The 15,052-nt window shown below is 31.6% G+C and overlaps 2 protein-coding genes across 3 annotated transcripts; one reads left to right on the top strand and one right to left on the bottom strand.

The window, feature by feature from the left end:
- Window positions 1-534: 534 nt before the first annotated feature.
- LOC111370532 (cystathionine beta-lyase, chloroplastic-like) lies at window positions 535-6,401 on the bottom strand. 2 transcript variants are annotated; one of them, XM_022992268.1, is made up of 13 exons: window positions 6,251-6,401; window positions 5,383-5,551; window positions 5,150-5,277; window positions 3,913-3,983; window positions 3,726-3,817; window positions 3,436-3,523; window positions 3,245-3,356; window positions 2,828-2,924; window positions 2,663-2,744; window positions 1,969-2,086; window positions 1,416-1,523; window positions 1,208-1,310; window positions 535-794 (listed from the first exon to the last, which is right to left on the bottom strand). In XM_022992268.1, exons 1-13 carry the CDS (start codon window positions 6,317-6,319, stop codon window positions 610-612), a joined length of 1,422 nt encoding a protein of 473 aa, XP_022848036.1. In that variant the 5' UTR covers window positions 6,320-6,401; the 3' UTR covers window positions 535-609. The 2 variants fall into 2 exon arrangements, with proteins under 2 accessions (XP_022848036.1, XP_022848045.1); XM_022992277.1 differs by having other exon boundaries at window positions 5,150-5,271.
- A 1,730-nt stretch (window positions 6,402-8,131) lies between these two features.
- Window positions 8,132-8,960, top strand: LOC111370529. Its single transcript, XM_022992253.1, has 2 exons — window positions 8,132-8,290; window positions 8,374-8,960. Exon 2 carries the CDS (start codon window positions 8,594-8,596, stop codon window positions 8,738-8,740), a length of 147 nt encoding a protein of 48 aa, XP_022848021.1. The 5' UTR covers window positions 8,132-8,290; window positions 8,374-8,593; the 3' UTR covers window positions 8,741-8,960.
- Window positions 8,961-15,052: the final 6,092 nt, after the last annotated feature.

Below are 15,052 nucleotides of genomic sequence, written 5' to 3'. Positions count from 1 at the left end.
TGCTGCTTTATCTTTCAAAAATACTACTACTGTTTTCGTTAGAAGGATCTCAGACTGCTTTCTCTCGTCTGCTGAACACAATTTCTCATTGCATAAATAAAGGTAGTAGGCACATTTTGACAGGGAATACAAGCAATATGGGGGACAAAATTGCAATTTATGAAAAGTTTCTCATAATTTTGAGACTTATTCAAGGGGAGACAGGACATAGTTAATCAGGGGCGGATGCCTCTAAAGAGTAACGAAGGTGATCAAAGGAAGGCTCCAGCTAAAATTTTGCACGTGAGCATAATGCTATAAGCCTACCTGACCGTGAGATCGACTGGTCGAATAGAAACAAAAGTCACGGGGGCGTAACATTTTGAGGTTGATGGTATGTTACTGTTCGAAGTTGAGATGCAATACTGCAATATTGGCAACCACAGGTCGAACTAGACTCAAACGTATGTAATCCAACTAAGTAGGGATGCAACATCATTCTTATTAAATTTTATCAAACCCACCCTCCCCTCCCCCCGGGAAAAAAAAAATTCATATATCATGCATTCCAATCACAGAACTAGACATCAATCAAATTAGCATGAACATGAAAATTCGTAGGTCTGAATCTCAATGACTTTGTGCAGGTCCAGTTCGGAATGCATTGTCTAAATCAGCAATCAAATCATTGACATCTTCAATTCCTACAGATATACGGACGAGATCCTCAGTTAAACCTCTGGCCTCCCGCACTGCAGCCGGTATGGCTGCATGGGACATAAAGCAAGGCAAGCTTATGAGGGACTTCACACTTCCTGCAAATTGAAGAGAATAAATCAGCGAGTCGAACAAGGTAGACAATAATTTGAAACATTTCTTAGCTAATAATGTTGCGTATAATTATACGAGAAACAAAGCTAACAAAATAGTGTAACATAAGTCTTTGGACCCATTTGGCAGGGTTTTCAAGCCTGTTAAGATAATTATTACTTATTAGAAATGTTTCGTTAGACTAAAAGAGCTTTTAAAAGAAGTTGGCCTAAAGTGATTTCTGCAGAAAGCTCTTCTACAAAAAGCAAAAGTAGAAGTAGAAGCTATCACAAACAAGCCCTTACTCTCACAGGAATACTGCAGTCGTGAAATGAATGTCATCTACCAGAAAAAGAACAAAGAAACTGGAAGTTCTTCAAAATTTTGCGCAAAAGCAAGCTTTTGAATAAGAAATTACCAAAACTGACGGTGATGGTAAAGTACTTGGTAGTCTCAGCTACATGCTTAGAAAGTTCCAACGACCCTGTAAGGAAACTGAGCACGGATCCTGCACCCTTTGCCTGCAAGAAGGAAGATCAGAGCAGATAGATACAAAAATTGTTTTTGGCTGTTCTAAGTGTGATATAATGATAGTATCAATTAAAAGTACAGTCTAATGACAGTACCTGGGAATAGTGTAAAGATCGTCCTGGATGGCCGGGAAGACCAGCGTAATTAACCTGTTTCACCCGTGGGTGGGAGGCGAGAAATTCAGCAATTTTTTGGGCATTCTCCTGCATAACCATTCAGTAAAACCTGTTGAACTTCACAAGGCAAAAGTAACAATAAAATATACTAAAAAATTTGGAAAATTAGCTAGACATCTAACGAAGGCCAGAAATATTTCCATTCTGTTATCTAAGGGGGTGTTTTGAGGGCAGGATGTGGCGGTGCCTTAAAATTTTGAAATAGCACATAAGTTCGTCTTATAAACTTTAACTATTCTTAGGACTGGATAACCATATATCCCCCTAGCCCCGCCCACTGTGAGAATGTCAATGAAAAAAAGACTCAAGCTAGGTCTTCCACTTAACAGATATCCTGGATACGCCATTGACCAACAAAAAGAAAGATTTATTTGGTGCACAATAGAAAAACAAAGAGAAGTGATACAACAAGATCGGACGTCAATGCCAAAACAATCATTTTACAAACAAGAAGAAAAGGTTTAAATGGAACCTGTTGCTTCTCAACACGCAAAGCCATAGTTTTAATGCCTCTTAAACACGTCCAACAGTCGAATGGAGCTAATCCTGCACCTTCGGCATTTTGTATGAAATACAAGTCCTTCGCCAAACTAATGAGTACAAAATTAAAAGTTAAATCCTCAAAGTAGCGAGCAACCAGCACGGTCTAAGAAATTGCCAGATATTATGGATACCTCTAAATACATGGATGTTAATATATATATATATATATATATATAGGGTAAAGTTTAGGGTGTGAGACTGCGCCTGAATGGAATACGCATTTCTGTGCTCATTGGTAATCCGATGTTGCAATAATTGATTCCAAGGACGTACAGAACCAGAACTGCCTCTAACTAGACTATTGCCAACCAAAACCAGTCGGATGGGTCTGATAGGGATGACCTCAAAGGTAAATTACTATAATAGAGACAACTCAAATTTAAAAAATTATAGACAATCTAATGGTTTTTATATCTTCTTCTACAGAAAAATAATAAATAAGCTGTTTAATTCCAGCTGACACCTCCCCAATCTCCTCACACGCGAGGCAATGCCAATTAAGTAGATAATAATACCAAAACTTTTGTGACAAATCAATAATTATGAGATTCAAGGAAAGTGCAGCTTAAACTAGAGAAAGCATATTTAGGGTATCCAGTGCATAAGCTACTTTAAAGCCGAACCTTTCTCCTTTAATAGCAAGAACCCCAGCCATGACATCACTGTGACCAGATATGAATTTAGTAGCCGAGTGCATCACAATATCTGGAAGATTGATAGATTAGTATTGAAAGCAGATTCACAGTTTGTAACCTTAATATTTACAGGTACCAAAAAACAATTAATACCTGCTCCCAGTTCCAAGGGTAGAGACAACACAGGAGACATGATGCTGTTGTCGACCAATACAAGAGCACCATTGGCATGAGCCATCTCAGCTATTTTCTGGATTAGAATCAGATAAGAAGAGTAGTATTTATAAGCATGTTTGGAAGGTGATTATAATTTAATCACTTCTGGTCAAACGTAGTTTAGTCCACATATTCCGTAAGACCCACATCACTTAAATTTTAATTTATGCACTTCCCAAAAGGGAACTATGATAATAGAGAGTAACAATCTTCTGGAGAAGTCAAAACCTGATATTATTTTTGTGTTTTTATTTATAAAAACCTATAATAAGTGAACCCCACTCATTTCACCAGTATAGAAGGGCATAAAGAAACAGATGGTAAAATTGAAATCTAAAATTAAGCATGACCTACACGAATATCAGAAATTTGCTGGCGTGGGTTAGTTGGACTCTCTAACCACACCAGTTTTGTCCAGGGGCCAATCGCAGACGCAACCTCAACGAGGTTAGTCATATCCACACGCCTGCATCAGTTATTCTTATCTAAGATTTCAAACTTAGAACCTCTAAAAGAGTCATTTCAAAGCAAAAGGCAATACTGACTTGACCACAACTCCAGTCTTTGGAATTACTTGCGATAACAATCGATCAGAACCACCATACATGTCATCTCCAGCAACAATCTCCTCACCTTTCATCAAGAAACAAGAATCTTCACTAAATACCCGTGCAAATCTCTAAAAGATAGTTCTTAAAGCATATGTTTTTACATGTTCCTTATGAAACTTTGAGGAGATTCGAGGAGGACACTAATTAAATTTCAGTGAAAAAGGATGAAACCTTAAAACCAGACTTGCAACGCTGAACCCGTTAATAGGTAAATAAAAAAGTACCTGTCCCAATAAGACGAGTCACAGCTGCCAAGGCAGCCATTCCACTAGTAAAGCATAAAGCTCGATCTGCCTTGTCAAGCTTTGCAAGAAGTCTGAGAACATACAAAAGAATATATATTTAAGAGGGGCAAGTAGGCCATCTGAATAACTGCACCAACCACACTGTACATGGCGAAATAGCAGAGACCTTTCTAAGGTGTCCCGAGTTGGATTCCCACTTCTTGTATAGTCATAAGGTCCATATTCTACTGCCGAAGGCTGGATAACAGTAAGGGTCATCATAAGAATCAAATATTAAATTTACTACTACTGTGCATGTTTTCCAGGATAAATAGAAAGAAACAAAGAAACAAAGGTATCAGCAAAAGGTAATCGTATGAATCAAATGTCAAATTTAGTAATTTACAATCACCATGAACGCTTTCCAGTATAAATAGAATGGTAGAAAGATATTAGGGCATCTGTCAGCAAAAGCATGCAGAGATAGTATACATAAAAATGCTTATGTGCTAAGAGTGAAAAATAGTACCAGATGGCTTAAAAAAAAAAAATAAAAAAAGGGCATCTGTCAGCAAAAGCATGCAGAGATAGTATACATAAAAATGCTTATGTGCTAAGAGTGAAAAATAGTACCAGATGGCTTAAAAAAAAAAAAAGGGCCTGTAAACTTATGAAACGATCCAAGGAAATCTTCTTAAAGTCAAAAGACATTCGCAAAATTTTACTTCAGAATTCAAATATGAATATTTTTGCTCCTAAAGTTCAAAGTTATACAACTTCTAGAAAGACCTATCAGATGAGGAATCTTAGAATCATGGGTAGTGCCCCTGCAAGAACCAAGGTTGAACACAGGGATCAAAATCTGGAAAAGTAATTTGAAATTAATTTGTATCGAACCCCTTATCAACAAGGTCAAGATCAGATTAATGAACTTTCGTTGCTATTTTAGCATTTAACTTTTCTTCTTGTAAAAAGATCTAGGAGTTTGCATTTGAATTCTTAAGACCCGATCAGATTGCTGGACTAATTTCTGGTACTTAACTATTCTGCATGAAACTTTTTCCTGATTTATCTCTACTTTGTGTGTGTGTGTGTGTGTGTGTATAGAGCAAATGTATCTACCATATAATGCATGAGAATACCAAAGTTTTCTTCACAATATCAATCTATTGTCTTTTCAATGGAAATTCTAATTGATTCTTATGTTAAAGATTCAGCCAACAAATAATTAGAAGTCGTCCTTCGGTGATGAAAAATAACTTAGGAATTACTAATAAAGAAGCAGCATTTTATATGAACCTAATTTTATATCATATTCCCGAGTGGTCTAACCTCTAACTTAACCTTTCAGTTTACACCCATAAGTTCATGTTCTGCATATAAAAAACAAAAATGCATTGCTACACATGTGGAATAAAAATTACCTGCTTAAAAGTTGCTGTTTGATAAAGAGGCGTACTTAAGGCATCATAAGGATCAAACTCATTACCAAAGTTCATCAACATTGTTGAAACACTTGGCTCCACTGGGCTCAGATCCTTAACTTCTGTTTCTGCCATCAATTATTATATTAAGTACCTGCTGCTACAATGACAAATCAAAATGCATGCATACGTACATTTATGTCAAGTACCGAGAATAAATAAAATAGACTAACCACTTGAGCATTCGGCAATACCATCAACCAAAGCTGATGCACTCACATCCATCTCTTTGTCTTTCAAGCAATTCAATGAGAAATTCTTACTACTCAGCAAGTGATTTTTGCTAACCAGCACCGTTGTTTTGCACCCATATACCAAAGGGTAATTTCCAGTCACAAAACCCTTAAAACAGTACCGCATTGAATTAGGAACAAATTGGTTCAAAAGTTTACATTCGAATTTTATCTCATTTGTATGCGAAGTGGAAAGGCAACCTCTAAGTTACAAGTCAAAAAACAGAAAATATTTTTCCATTAAAGATTTCTACTTAGATCTATGCTCTTACACGTAATAGAAGATTCATCTAAAAAGCTGCCGAGGTACCAACATTGTTCAAACAACACATAAGGAAACTTTAAAAATCCTTATTAAACCTACTAATACTAGAAACATAATTAAATAGAAAAAATCCCAAGTTTCTATGGCTCTCTAACTCTCTAAATGAAAAAAGAAAAACATAAATTCGAAAATAATTTATTTTCTTTTTCAATATTTTCCACATACAGACACTTTTTTATGGCCAACACGGAAAAATCTGGTGTGAAGACAGAAATTAAATTGAAAATTTAAGTGTGATTCTTGTTACTCGAATAAAACATGCGTACAATTAACTAGAACATGCCCATCGAAGCAAAAGCTTAAAACTTTCCTAAATTTACAACGATTTCAATTCAATTCAAACAAAGCCCGCCAATTTTCAGCCCAAACAAACATCCAAAGAACCCTTCTTCAGACTCTAATAGATACAAACATATATATGCATAAAATACACAAAACCCGCAAATATACGAATGCACGCGAAAAATTGAGGCGGATGCTTACATGCCCGTCAGTCGGGTATGGTGAAGCATACTTAAACAGTGATCTGAAAGCCAAGGCCGAAGCCGCCATTTAGTTTGCGTACTGTAGCAGAGAAAACCAAACAAAAGTTTATGGTGAATTATTAACAATAATTTATTTATAATGCTTTCGTGCGTGGTGTGGGAAAAAAAAAAAAAAAAAAAAAAAAGTCAGTTAATGGAATGAGTTTTGATAAACGAACGGGGCCGTTTGGAATGAATAAAGCTGCTAATCTCGGGATTGAATCTAAGGGTCGAGGTGGCGCGAACTCGACCTCTGATTTGATGGTGGTGGACCCCATGTGATTCAAAATCGAGGATCGAGGTGTTGAAACCCAATATTTAATCTAGAGTTGTGTAGCAAAATTGGTTTGGAATAGTGCATGTGGCTTGACCGTTTGGACACATAGATGGTCAAACATTTTCATTTTAAATAATTCTCTCAATTCAAATTAAAATGACGATATGCAACTCCACTTAGTTACAACCATAGTTTAGGTGACGCTAAATGGTAAGTTGAATGAAAGATAAAATTAAATGATTTATTTTATTTTAATATATCATTTAATGCACATTAGTGCCTGTCTGCCTGTGATTCTTCATTGGATTATCAGTGAAAATGGAGCCGTTGAACCCAAACCGTGGGTCCCACCATAGAGATGGCCAGTCAACAATGATAGCTGATGTTGATATCCAACGGGCAAATAATCGATTTTTTGGCATCCATAATTTCTACTAGACAGGGTGTTAATATCACATTAATGCGACCCCAATTTAGATAGCTATATGATAAGTTGAATGAAAGGCATATCATTTAATGTCACATTGATACCACCTAAAAGTGAGACTAAAATATCATTACTCTTTCAATTAGTAGTTGTGGCTGACTTCCATACATGGGTAAAAATATAATATTTGATCAACTTATAAGTTTAAAAATGCACTCTCAAACATGTTCCACTTTAATTATTGAATATTGAATATGGATGCAAAAATAAAATTATAAACTGTTTTTGAAACATAAGCTCAATGCGTGCAAAATTCTTGAGAATCAATGTGGACTAATGTTTCAACCTCAAATGCTTCAGAATTAACTATCTTGAATAATTAAAAGAAATTGAAAGAAGGCTTAAATCATGTCCATAAACAACCTAATAGTAAATGAATTGTACTTGTCGATTAATAAGTCCGCACGACCTTGATATATTAAGCCATTGTTTGATTTTGATAAAAATTAATTTTTTTTAGTAAACTTTGATAAAAGTTGATGAAATGAAAAATTAAAATTTTAATAAAAATTGTTGATTTTATCAAATGCATGATTAAAACTGAATTTGAACTGGAGAAAAGAAAAATTAAATGGGTGAAACATGGACTAACTTTAATGAAATTGCAAATAAGACCTCAATTAACACAAAATAATAGAATTTTAGTTTAATTTTTTTTTTAATCGTGACTACTCCAAAACATAACTTCAGTGAAATTGAAAATAAGAATCTGAGAGACATAAAATAATAAAAGACTCTTATTTTAGTAAAATTCAATTAAAAAAAATTGTCTTTGATTATATCCATTACAGTCGACTCCTATAATTATTGGCAAAGAGAGAATGAAGAAATACAATTTTTTTTATATTAAAAAGAAAAAAATTATTTTTAAAAATGAGATTACAATGTTTTACAATCAAATTTTTTGTTGATGCTAAAGAATATCAAAATCTTCATTCAAAATTTTAAAGTTAAAATAAAATTTGATGATGGGGTTAGATTGAAAATAATTAAACTTCAGAGGCGGAATATGAATATTCAAGATATTTAGGGGGGCTATTGGTACATTCTTGAAACATCTGTCATTACGTGCGACGACCGACTTCGTGAAGTCCAATAGATAGTCAGCAAAATCCAATCTATTCCCCGGACTGCAGCTCCAGAGATCTCTTAACCTTACCCCAGAATCGGTTATCCTCCGGACACAAACCTATTCAGCCATAGATGCCACTTTTGGAGAATCAAGAAAGGGTTTGGTGGGTTGTGATTTTGTCTATTTATTTAATCTAAAGCCAGAATTTTTGGGGGACAATTTAAATTTTGTAGTTCTTAACTGCAGAAAATTTCAACCGTGCTTTGATTATTCATTCCACTTGAAGAGAATCAAGATATTGTGTGTTGTTTCTTTGGAATGATTTCTCGGGGTTTCGAATTTGCAAAATGGAGCTCAGGAATTGTTCTTGATATGGGTTTGCTTTAAAATCAGCAAGAATTTCAATTTGGTTTGATTGTTTATCAAATAAAAGTGTGAACTTGAAAAGATTTGGGACAAAAAGACAATGGCAATGCCATGGAATATGACAATTTGGATGGCAAAGATGATATGGCTGGCACTGAGTAATTGGGTGGTTTCTTGTGTAAGTGTTGCTGATGAAATTGCTAATTCTCTGAGAACTGGGGAAATTAGCCCTTTCCATGTTGGTTGATCCAAGAAATGGCTATGAATTTAGCTTATTTTCTGGTTTGATCTTTTCAACTAACAATTTTTATTTTTTATTTTTTATTTTTTTATTGGGAATGTAGTTAATGTTGATAGGCTTAGTTGACTTGTATCAACGTGAATAGTAATTTGAGTGTTTGCTGATGTAAATTTTGAATCTTTGAATGAGAAATGGAAGGTTACATGATCTATATTTATGGAGAGTATGTTAATGTTTGATTTATGGTGCTTATAGTCAAGTTCGTGATTTTTGTGCCATTTCTCTGATTGGATTCTGCTGATATATCCTGCTTTTTTTGGTTTTGTTGTTAGTTAGAGCTCGGGGAAAATACAATGGTTGACTTTTATATATTTGTTTGGGCTCTCGAATATTATTTTCTTGTCCGAATAGTTGGCTAATATGTTGTGTTAAGGGCAATAAGGACTCTGTTCAAGGAGATTATTCTTGTTGTCTCAGCTTTAGTTTGTTTCTGTGTATCCATTTCAAGCACAATGCATACGAAGATCTCTTAGTAGATATGTTATTCTGTGTATCCTTTTCAAGCACAATGCATACGAAGATCTCTCAGTAGATATGTTATTCTTCTAAGATCTTCTGGTTTTTTCTGTCCTTGCTGGGCTTGTATTGTTCTTGGGTTGTCTGGTTTAGCTTAAAAGCTCTGTATCCATATAACTCATAATGCAGCTTATACAAGTGTCTTTCTGTAGATATGGTATTATCTTCTAAACTTTTCATCCTTGCTTTGTCTATTATTTGTGTGATACTATTCTCACATTTTGTGGCAAACTTTAATTGACTTGCAAGTGTGGAAGAGATTTTAAATCCCATAAAGTCTATCTAAACACGTATTTCCTATTAAATAGCATGAAGAACCTTTGATCCCCCTTTCTCCTTCCCAAAATATGACAACTTAAAAGGGAAAAGGAAAAACTTTTAGATATGATAGTTATTAATGTTTCCTCGACCAATAATCTGAATACAGCAAGATAATTTCAGATTGTGATGGAGTTTTAAGGTTTATGATTCATGATCATCATCATCATTGTCCAGTCAGACATTGCACCTGGGGCTTGTAATTTACCGAAGCAAACTGAATAAGATTAAAGAATAGAGTATGTGATCAGATTTTAATTATAAAACTATGCAATGATGGAGGAGGAAATGGTGGTAGATAGCCATAAGAAATGGCCATTGATTACTGTTTAAAAAAAAAATTGAAAAATTTGTAAAAACCTTAAAAACAATGAAAAGCCAATATTGCCACTAACACAAATCACTCACACCAACGTTTGGAGAAAAGAGGGGAAGAAATAGCAAGAAAATCGACGACTTTTTCTTAGAAGGAGACCGACCGGCCATCATTAGAGGTGAAGAATGTAAGTTTTGCTTTATTCTCCCATTAATCTTTGAACTTGGATGTTGAAGATTTATTTTGTTGAAAATAGTGGTAAAAATTTTTGTAAATTATATGAAATTACTGGAAATGGCTCTTTTTGTGGTGTTTTTGGACCAAAGATCGTCAGAAATGGCAATCTCCTGTAGCTGGAGACAGTTTGTGCCATTTTTTTCCCAATTTTTTTTTATTTTTTTTCGTTGTATCTAAATAAATAATTGAAATACACAAAAATAAATAATGAACATTTAATAATAAATAAATTATTATTTAATAATAAATAAATATAATAATGAATAAATATAAATAATCAAAATATGTAATTAAAATTTAATTTAAATAAATTTCTAATACTTAAAACAAATAATTAAATATTTAAGTTTTCTTGTTCAATAAATAATTTAAATAATCGATAAATATAAATAATTAAATCAAATAATTTAAATGAACAATTGAAACAAACAAATAAAAAAATTAAAAAAAGAACATTTTAAATAATACATATATAATGTAAATAACCAACAAATATAAATATTTAAAATAATTGATTTAAATAAGTACTTAAAAATAAATAATCAAAATTAGTAATTAAATATTAAATAAACAATTTCAATCAAACAATAATTATACTTTAAATAATTAATAAATAAAAATAATCAAAGTAAGTATTAAAATTGAAATAAAAAATTAAAACAAATATCTAACATTTAAAAGAAACAAATAAATATTCAATTAATAATTAAAATAAATATGAAATAAACAACTAAAGAAATAAAACAAATAATTACATATTTACGTCTAAATGTTCAAAAAATAATTTAAAATAAACAAATGAAAATATTTAAATAAACAATTACAATAAATAATTAAAATTAAGCATTCAATAAACAATTAAAATAAATGAACATTTAAATAATAAATAAAAAATTTAAACAAATAAACAATTTAAATAAATAATTTAAATAAACAATTGAAATAAATAATGAACATTTAAATAATAAATAAAAAATTTAAATAACTAAGAAATATAAATATTCAAAATAATTTATTTAAATTAGTAGTTAAATATAAATAATCAAAATTAGTAATTAAATATTAAATACACAATTTCAATCAAACAATAATTATATTTTAAATAATAAATAAATAAAAATAATCAAAGTAAGTAATTAAAATTTAGCTAAACAATTGAAATAAATATCTAACATTTAAAATAAATAATCAAAATAAATATTAAATAAATAACTAAAGAAAAATAAAACAAATAATTACATATTTACGTTTAAATGTTCAAAAAATAATTTAAATAAAAAAATAAAAATAGTTAAATAAATAATTATAATAAATAATTAAAATTAAGCATTCAATAAATAGTTAAAATAAATGTGAAATAAACGAGTAACAATTATAATAAATAATTTTAATAACCAATTGAAATAAATAATGAACATTTAAATAATAAATAAACAATTTAAATAACTAAGAAATATAAATATTCAAAATAATTTATTTAAGTAAGTAATTAAATATAAATAATCAAAATTTGTAATTAAATATTAAATAAACAATTTTAATCAAACAATAATCATAATTTAAATAATTAATTAAATAAAAAATAAATATAAGTGTTTAAAATTGAGATAAACAAATGAAATAAATATCTAAAATTTGAAATAAATAATTAAATATTTAAGTTTAAATATTCAAAAAAATAATTTAAATAACCAGTAAATAAACAATTGAAACAAATTAATCAATAATTGAAATAAATAATAAAGAATTAAAATAAAATATTAAATAAATAATATTACAAAAATTAGTTTTTCATTTTTTATAATTTATTGTCTAATTTTTAATCCATTTTCTTTATTATCTATTATTTCGTGCTTATATTAGTTACAGTTCGGTTAGTTGAATTTTGTGACATTATGTTTTATCCATTTTCAATTAACAATGTTTTAACATTTGAAATTTTGCAAAATAAATTATCATTTGGACGTCGCATTGAGACTGATTCTTGGCAATGTTATGTCAAATTGTAACTTTGCCAGCTTTACAGCAGTGTTAGATTCATTGGACGAGAAGCAAGCGGAGATATTATGTCGTCCTGCTTATGGCCCCTGTATTCGCTGCGCTCTATATAGTTTTTTGGACAGTTGATCAATTAATTACTATGTCAACTAATTAAGTTAGTTGACGGAGATTTCCTTCACTTTGATCTCGGGGGCAAAGTTGTTACATTTTTCATATTCGAGTTTGCCCACATCACCGGATTGAGATGTAAAAGGAAGAGGCAGCGAGGGTTAGTATTTCGACAAACAAGAGTCTGCTGAATGATTATTTTAATGGGCACACGCCAGTGACACTGACGCAATTAGGAGATGCATTCAGGGAATACGAACAAATGTCTGACAAGTTGAAGTTGGAGATGGTGTTTATACTCGAAAGCGTACCAAGGCGTCATCACCAGAAGATGTTGATTGACATTTTTCATTTGCAAGTTGTTGATGACATCAATACGTTCAATGGCTATCCATGGAGACAGAGATGCTTTGTCGATACTTTACGTGTCTTCAGGAGAGGGCATTCGATGTCCAAGGGAGATAGGTCGGAGCGTAAGCATAATGTATATGACATGCCGTTAACTTTGTAGGTAAATGTTTAACATAATGAGTTATCTATTTTTTTATTAAATTGTACATGTAATAATCATAATTGTTGCAGTTATGGGTCTACGAGATTGTCCCCATCCTGGCTGGTCAGTATGCGAGGAGGGGATATATTCATCTCTCGGATGCACTGCTGGCAAGTACAAGACAAATTATTCTCGTCATCCTTCTCAATAAAAAAAATATCGATCCAGTATTAATTCTTCCTATGTTATAGCAAAACCTGATCAATTTAAATAAAAATTATAATTTAAATAATTAATTAAATATTAAATAAACTGAAAAATTAATAATTGAATTAAATAATTAATTAAACATTAAGTAAACAATTGATTAAATAATTAATTAAATAATTGAAATGAATAATTAACAATTAAAATAAATATTAAATAAATATCTAAACAGAGAAATACATGACCAATTTAGCATAACTCATATCGATCGAACCCATCAAATCCTTTAACGAGCATTCTTTAGCATTCTAAGCCTTCTGATAACTCATTACTATCCCGTGCTCTCGAGAACGTCATTAGTGATGTCCAAAAGTCTGTAGATCATTTGTGGGTCCTGAAATTTGTGCATTACTTCTTGACTAATGAACCATGATTGGACTTGCATCATTTCGACGAATACCCACTTCGCAGGTATATTCCCATGCATACTTACAAACTACAAAAAACTCATTCATTTCCATTTTCGTCGCTCACAAATGCCAAAGGCAATTGTTATCGACGCAGAGAATTGTGTAAGTTGATTTGTTTGATTTCTTCACTTTAAACTCAAAATTGTGTTTCAAAGCAATCCAGTGAACAGTTTCTTGCAAATATTTTTTCGTGTCAAACAGTTGCTCAACATGCAAATCTTTATCATCGGGGACTACACACGAATTATTAGAGGACCGTACACTCAATCCAACTTGTGAGTTTTGACTCGACTCATGTCTCAAATGGAATAAAGCAATCAAATTCTCATTTGTAAAGTCATTATCTCTTTCATTGTCTTGAACTACCGAGAAATTCTGTGTGTAACAGTGAGATCATGGTGAGGAGTAACTGTCTCTGAAATAGCCACAACATTATCACGAACTATCTCCACTGTGTCCCAAAACTCATTCACATTACGATCCCCTTCATCGAAATCTTCTTGTTCACTAGGAATTACACGTTTCTAGTTCATTTCAATTAAAACTTTCATTTCAGTTTCAGAAGTAACCATTATAGGTGGAATTGAAATAAATGTATGTTCGCCCATTAGAAATCTCAATCTCATGTAGTACTCAGAGGGATCGACTTTGAGCAATTCCTGTATTTCATTGTACATTTCTGCATATGATGTACTTAATGTTATCACAATTGCAGTACAACCATATCTTTCACTCGTCAATTTTCACACTCATCGATCATTTTCATTTTTTTCAAATTCACCAAAGTAACAAATCGGGACACCAGCTGATCTCATATCTGCATTACGTAACATCATTTATTAAAAAAATTGTAATTACAGGAAGAGGAGGAAAAAAATATGCTAGGCAAGACAAAAAAAAGGTAAAAAATGGCTCGAACTGTCTGTTCGATTTTTCAATTTTGCGTCAATTTTTACTGAACAGATAAAATTTTTTCCTCATTTTTGCTAAAAAAATTATACATCCATTTAAGTTTGTAATAATTTATTTTTCTAAAATTATACGCTGAAATAAGATTTAAAGATTCAAATAATGTACTAATTTAACTAAAATGAAATTAAAAATATGTATTTACCAATTTTGAGTGCCGGCTGTGAGTAATATTTTTTTGTTGAGTTTTTGATAATTTTGTGAGATTTCAATGTTTAAGTAGATGGAAGAGAAATTTCTTTTTAATTATGTTGGAGAATCTGATAAGAAAAGTGATTTAATTTTGAAATTTAAGTGGGAGTGTGTGGGTTTATTAATTTTTTGAAAGAATGTATTATTATCTTTTGAACAAATGAACATAATAAGGGCAAAAATAACATTTACTCTTCAATATGCCCTTTTGGTAAATGACAAAAAAATGTTGGTCAATGTGACAAAGTGGTTGTCTGACTTGGTGCTTTTGAAAAGTACCCCAAAAAAGGATTGATCAAATGCTATTGAATCTGACTCATAGTGATCATTTATTAAAGAATAGTGATCATTTATTAAAGAATGACTGGCATAGTGATCTCCTCTACCCGCCATACCACGAAATTGTTACTCGAGTCAGAAATCAGTATGTT

Source organism: Olea europaea, chromosome 2, assembly GCF_002742605.1.
Source record: "Olea europaea var. sylvestris chromosome 2, O_europaea_v1, whole genome shotgun sequence".
NCBI classification, from domain to species: domain Eukaryota; kingdom Viridiplantae; phylum Streptophyta; class Magnoliopsida; order Lamiales; family Oleaceae; genus Olea; species Olea europaea.
This window is presented reverse-complemented; position numbering and strand designations above follow the sequence as displayed.

What these genes read in the sequence shown, in the direction of transcription:
- LOC111370529 (XM_022992253.1), top strand. Translation starts at nt 8,594, where the DNA reads ATGGCAATGCCATGGAATATGACAATTTGGATGGCAAAGATGATATGG.
- LOC111370532 (XM_022992268.1), bottom strand. Translation starts at nt 6,319, where the DNA reads ATGGCGGCTTCGGCCTTGGCTTTCAGATCACTGTTTAAGTATGCTTCA. An exon ending in ACTCGGGACACCTTAGAAAG is followed by an intron (nt 3,818 to 3,912) that starts GTCTCTGCTATT and finishes GTATGTTCTCAG; the next exon opens with ACTTCTTGCAAAGCTTGACA. An exon ending in AGCAAATTTCTGATATTCGT is followed by an intron (nt 2,925 to 3,244) that starts GTAGGTCATGCT and finishes ATTCTAATCCAG; the next exon opens with AAAATAGCTGAGATGGCTCA.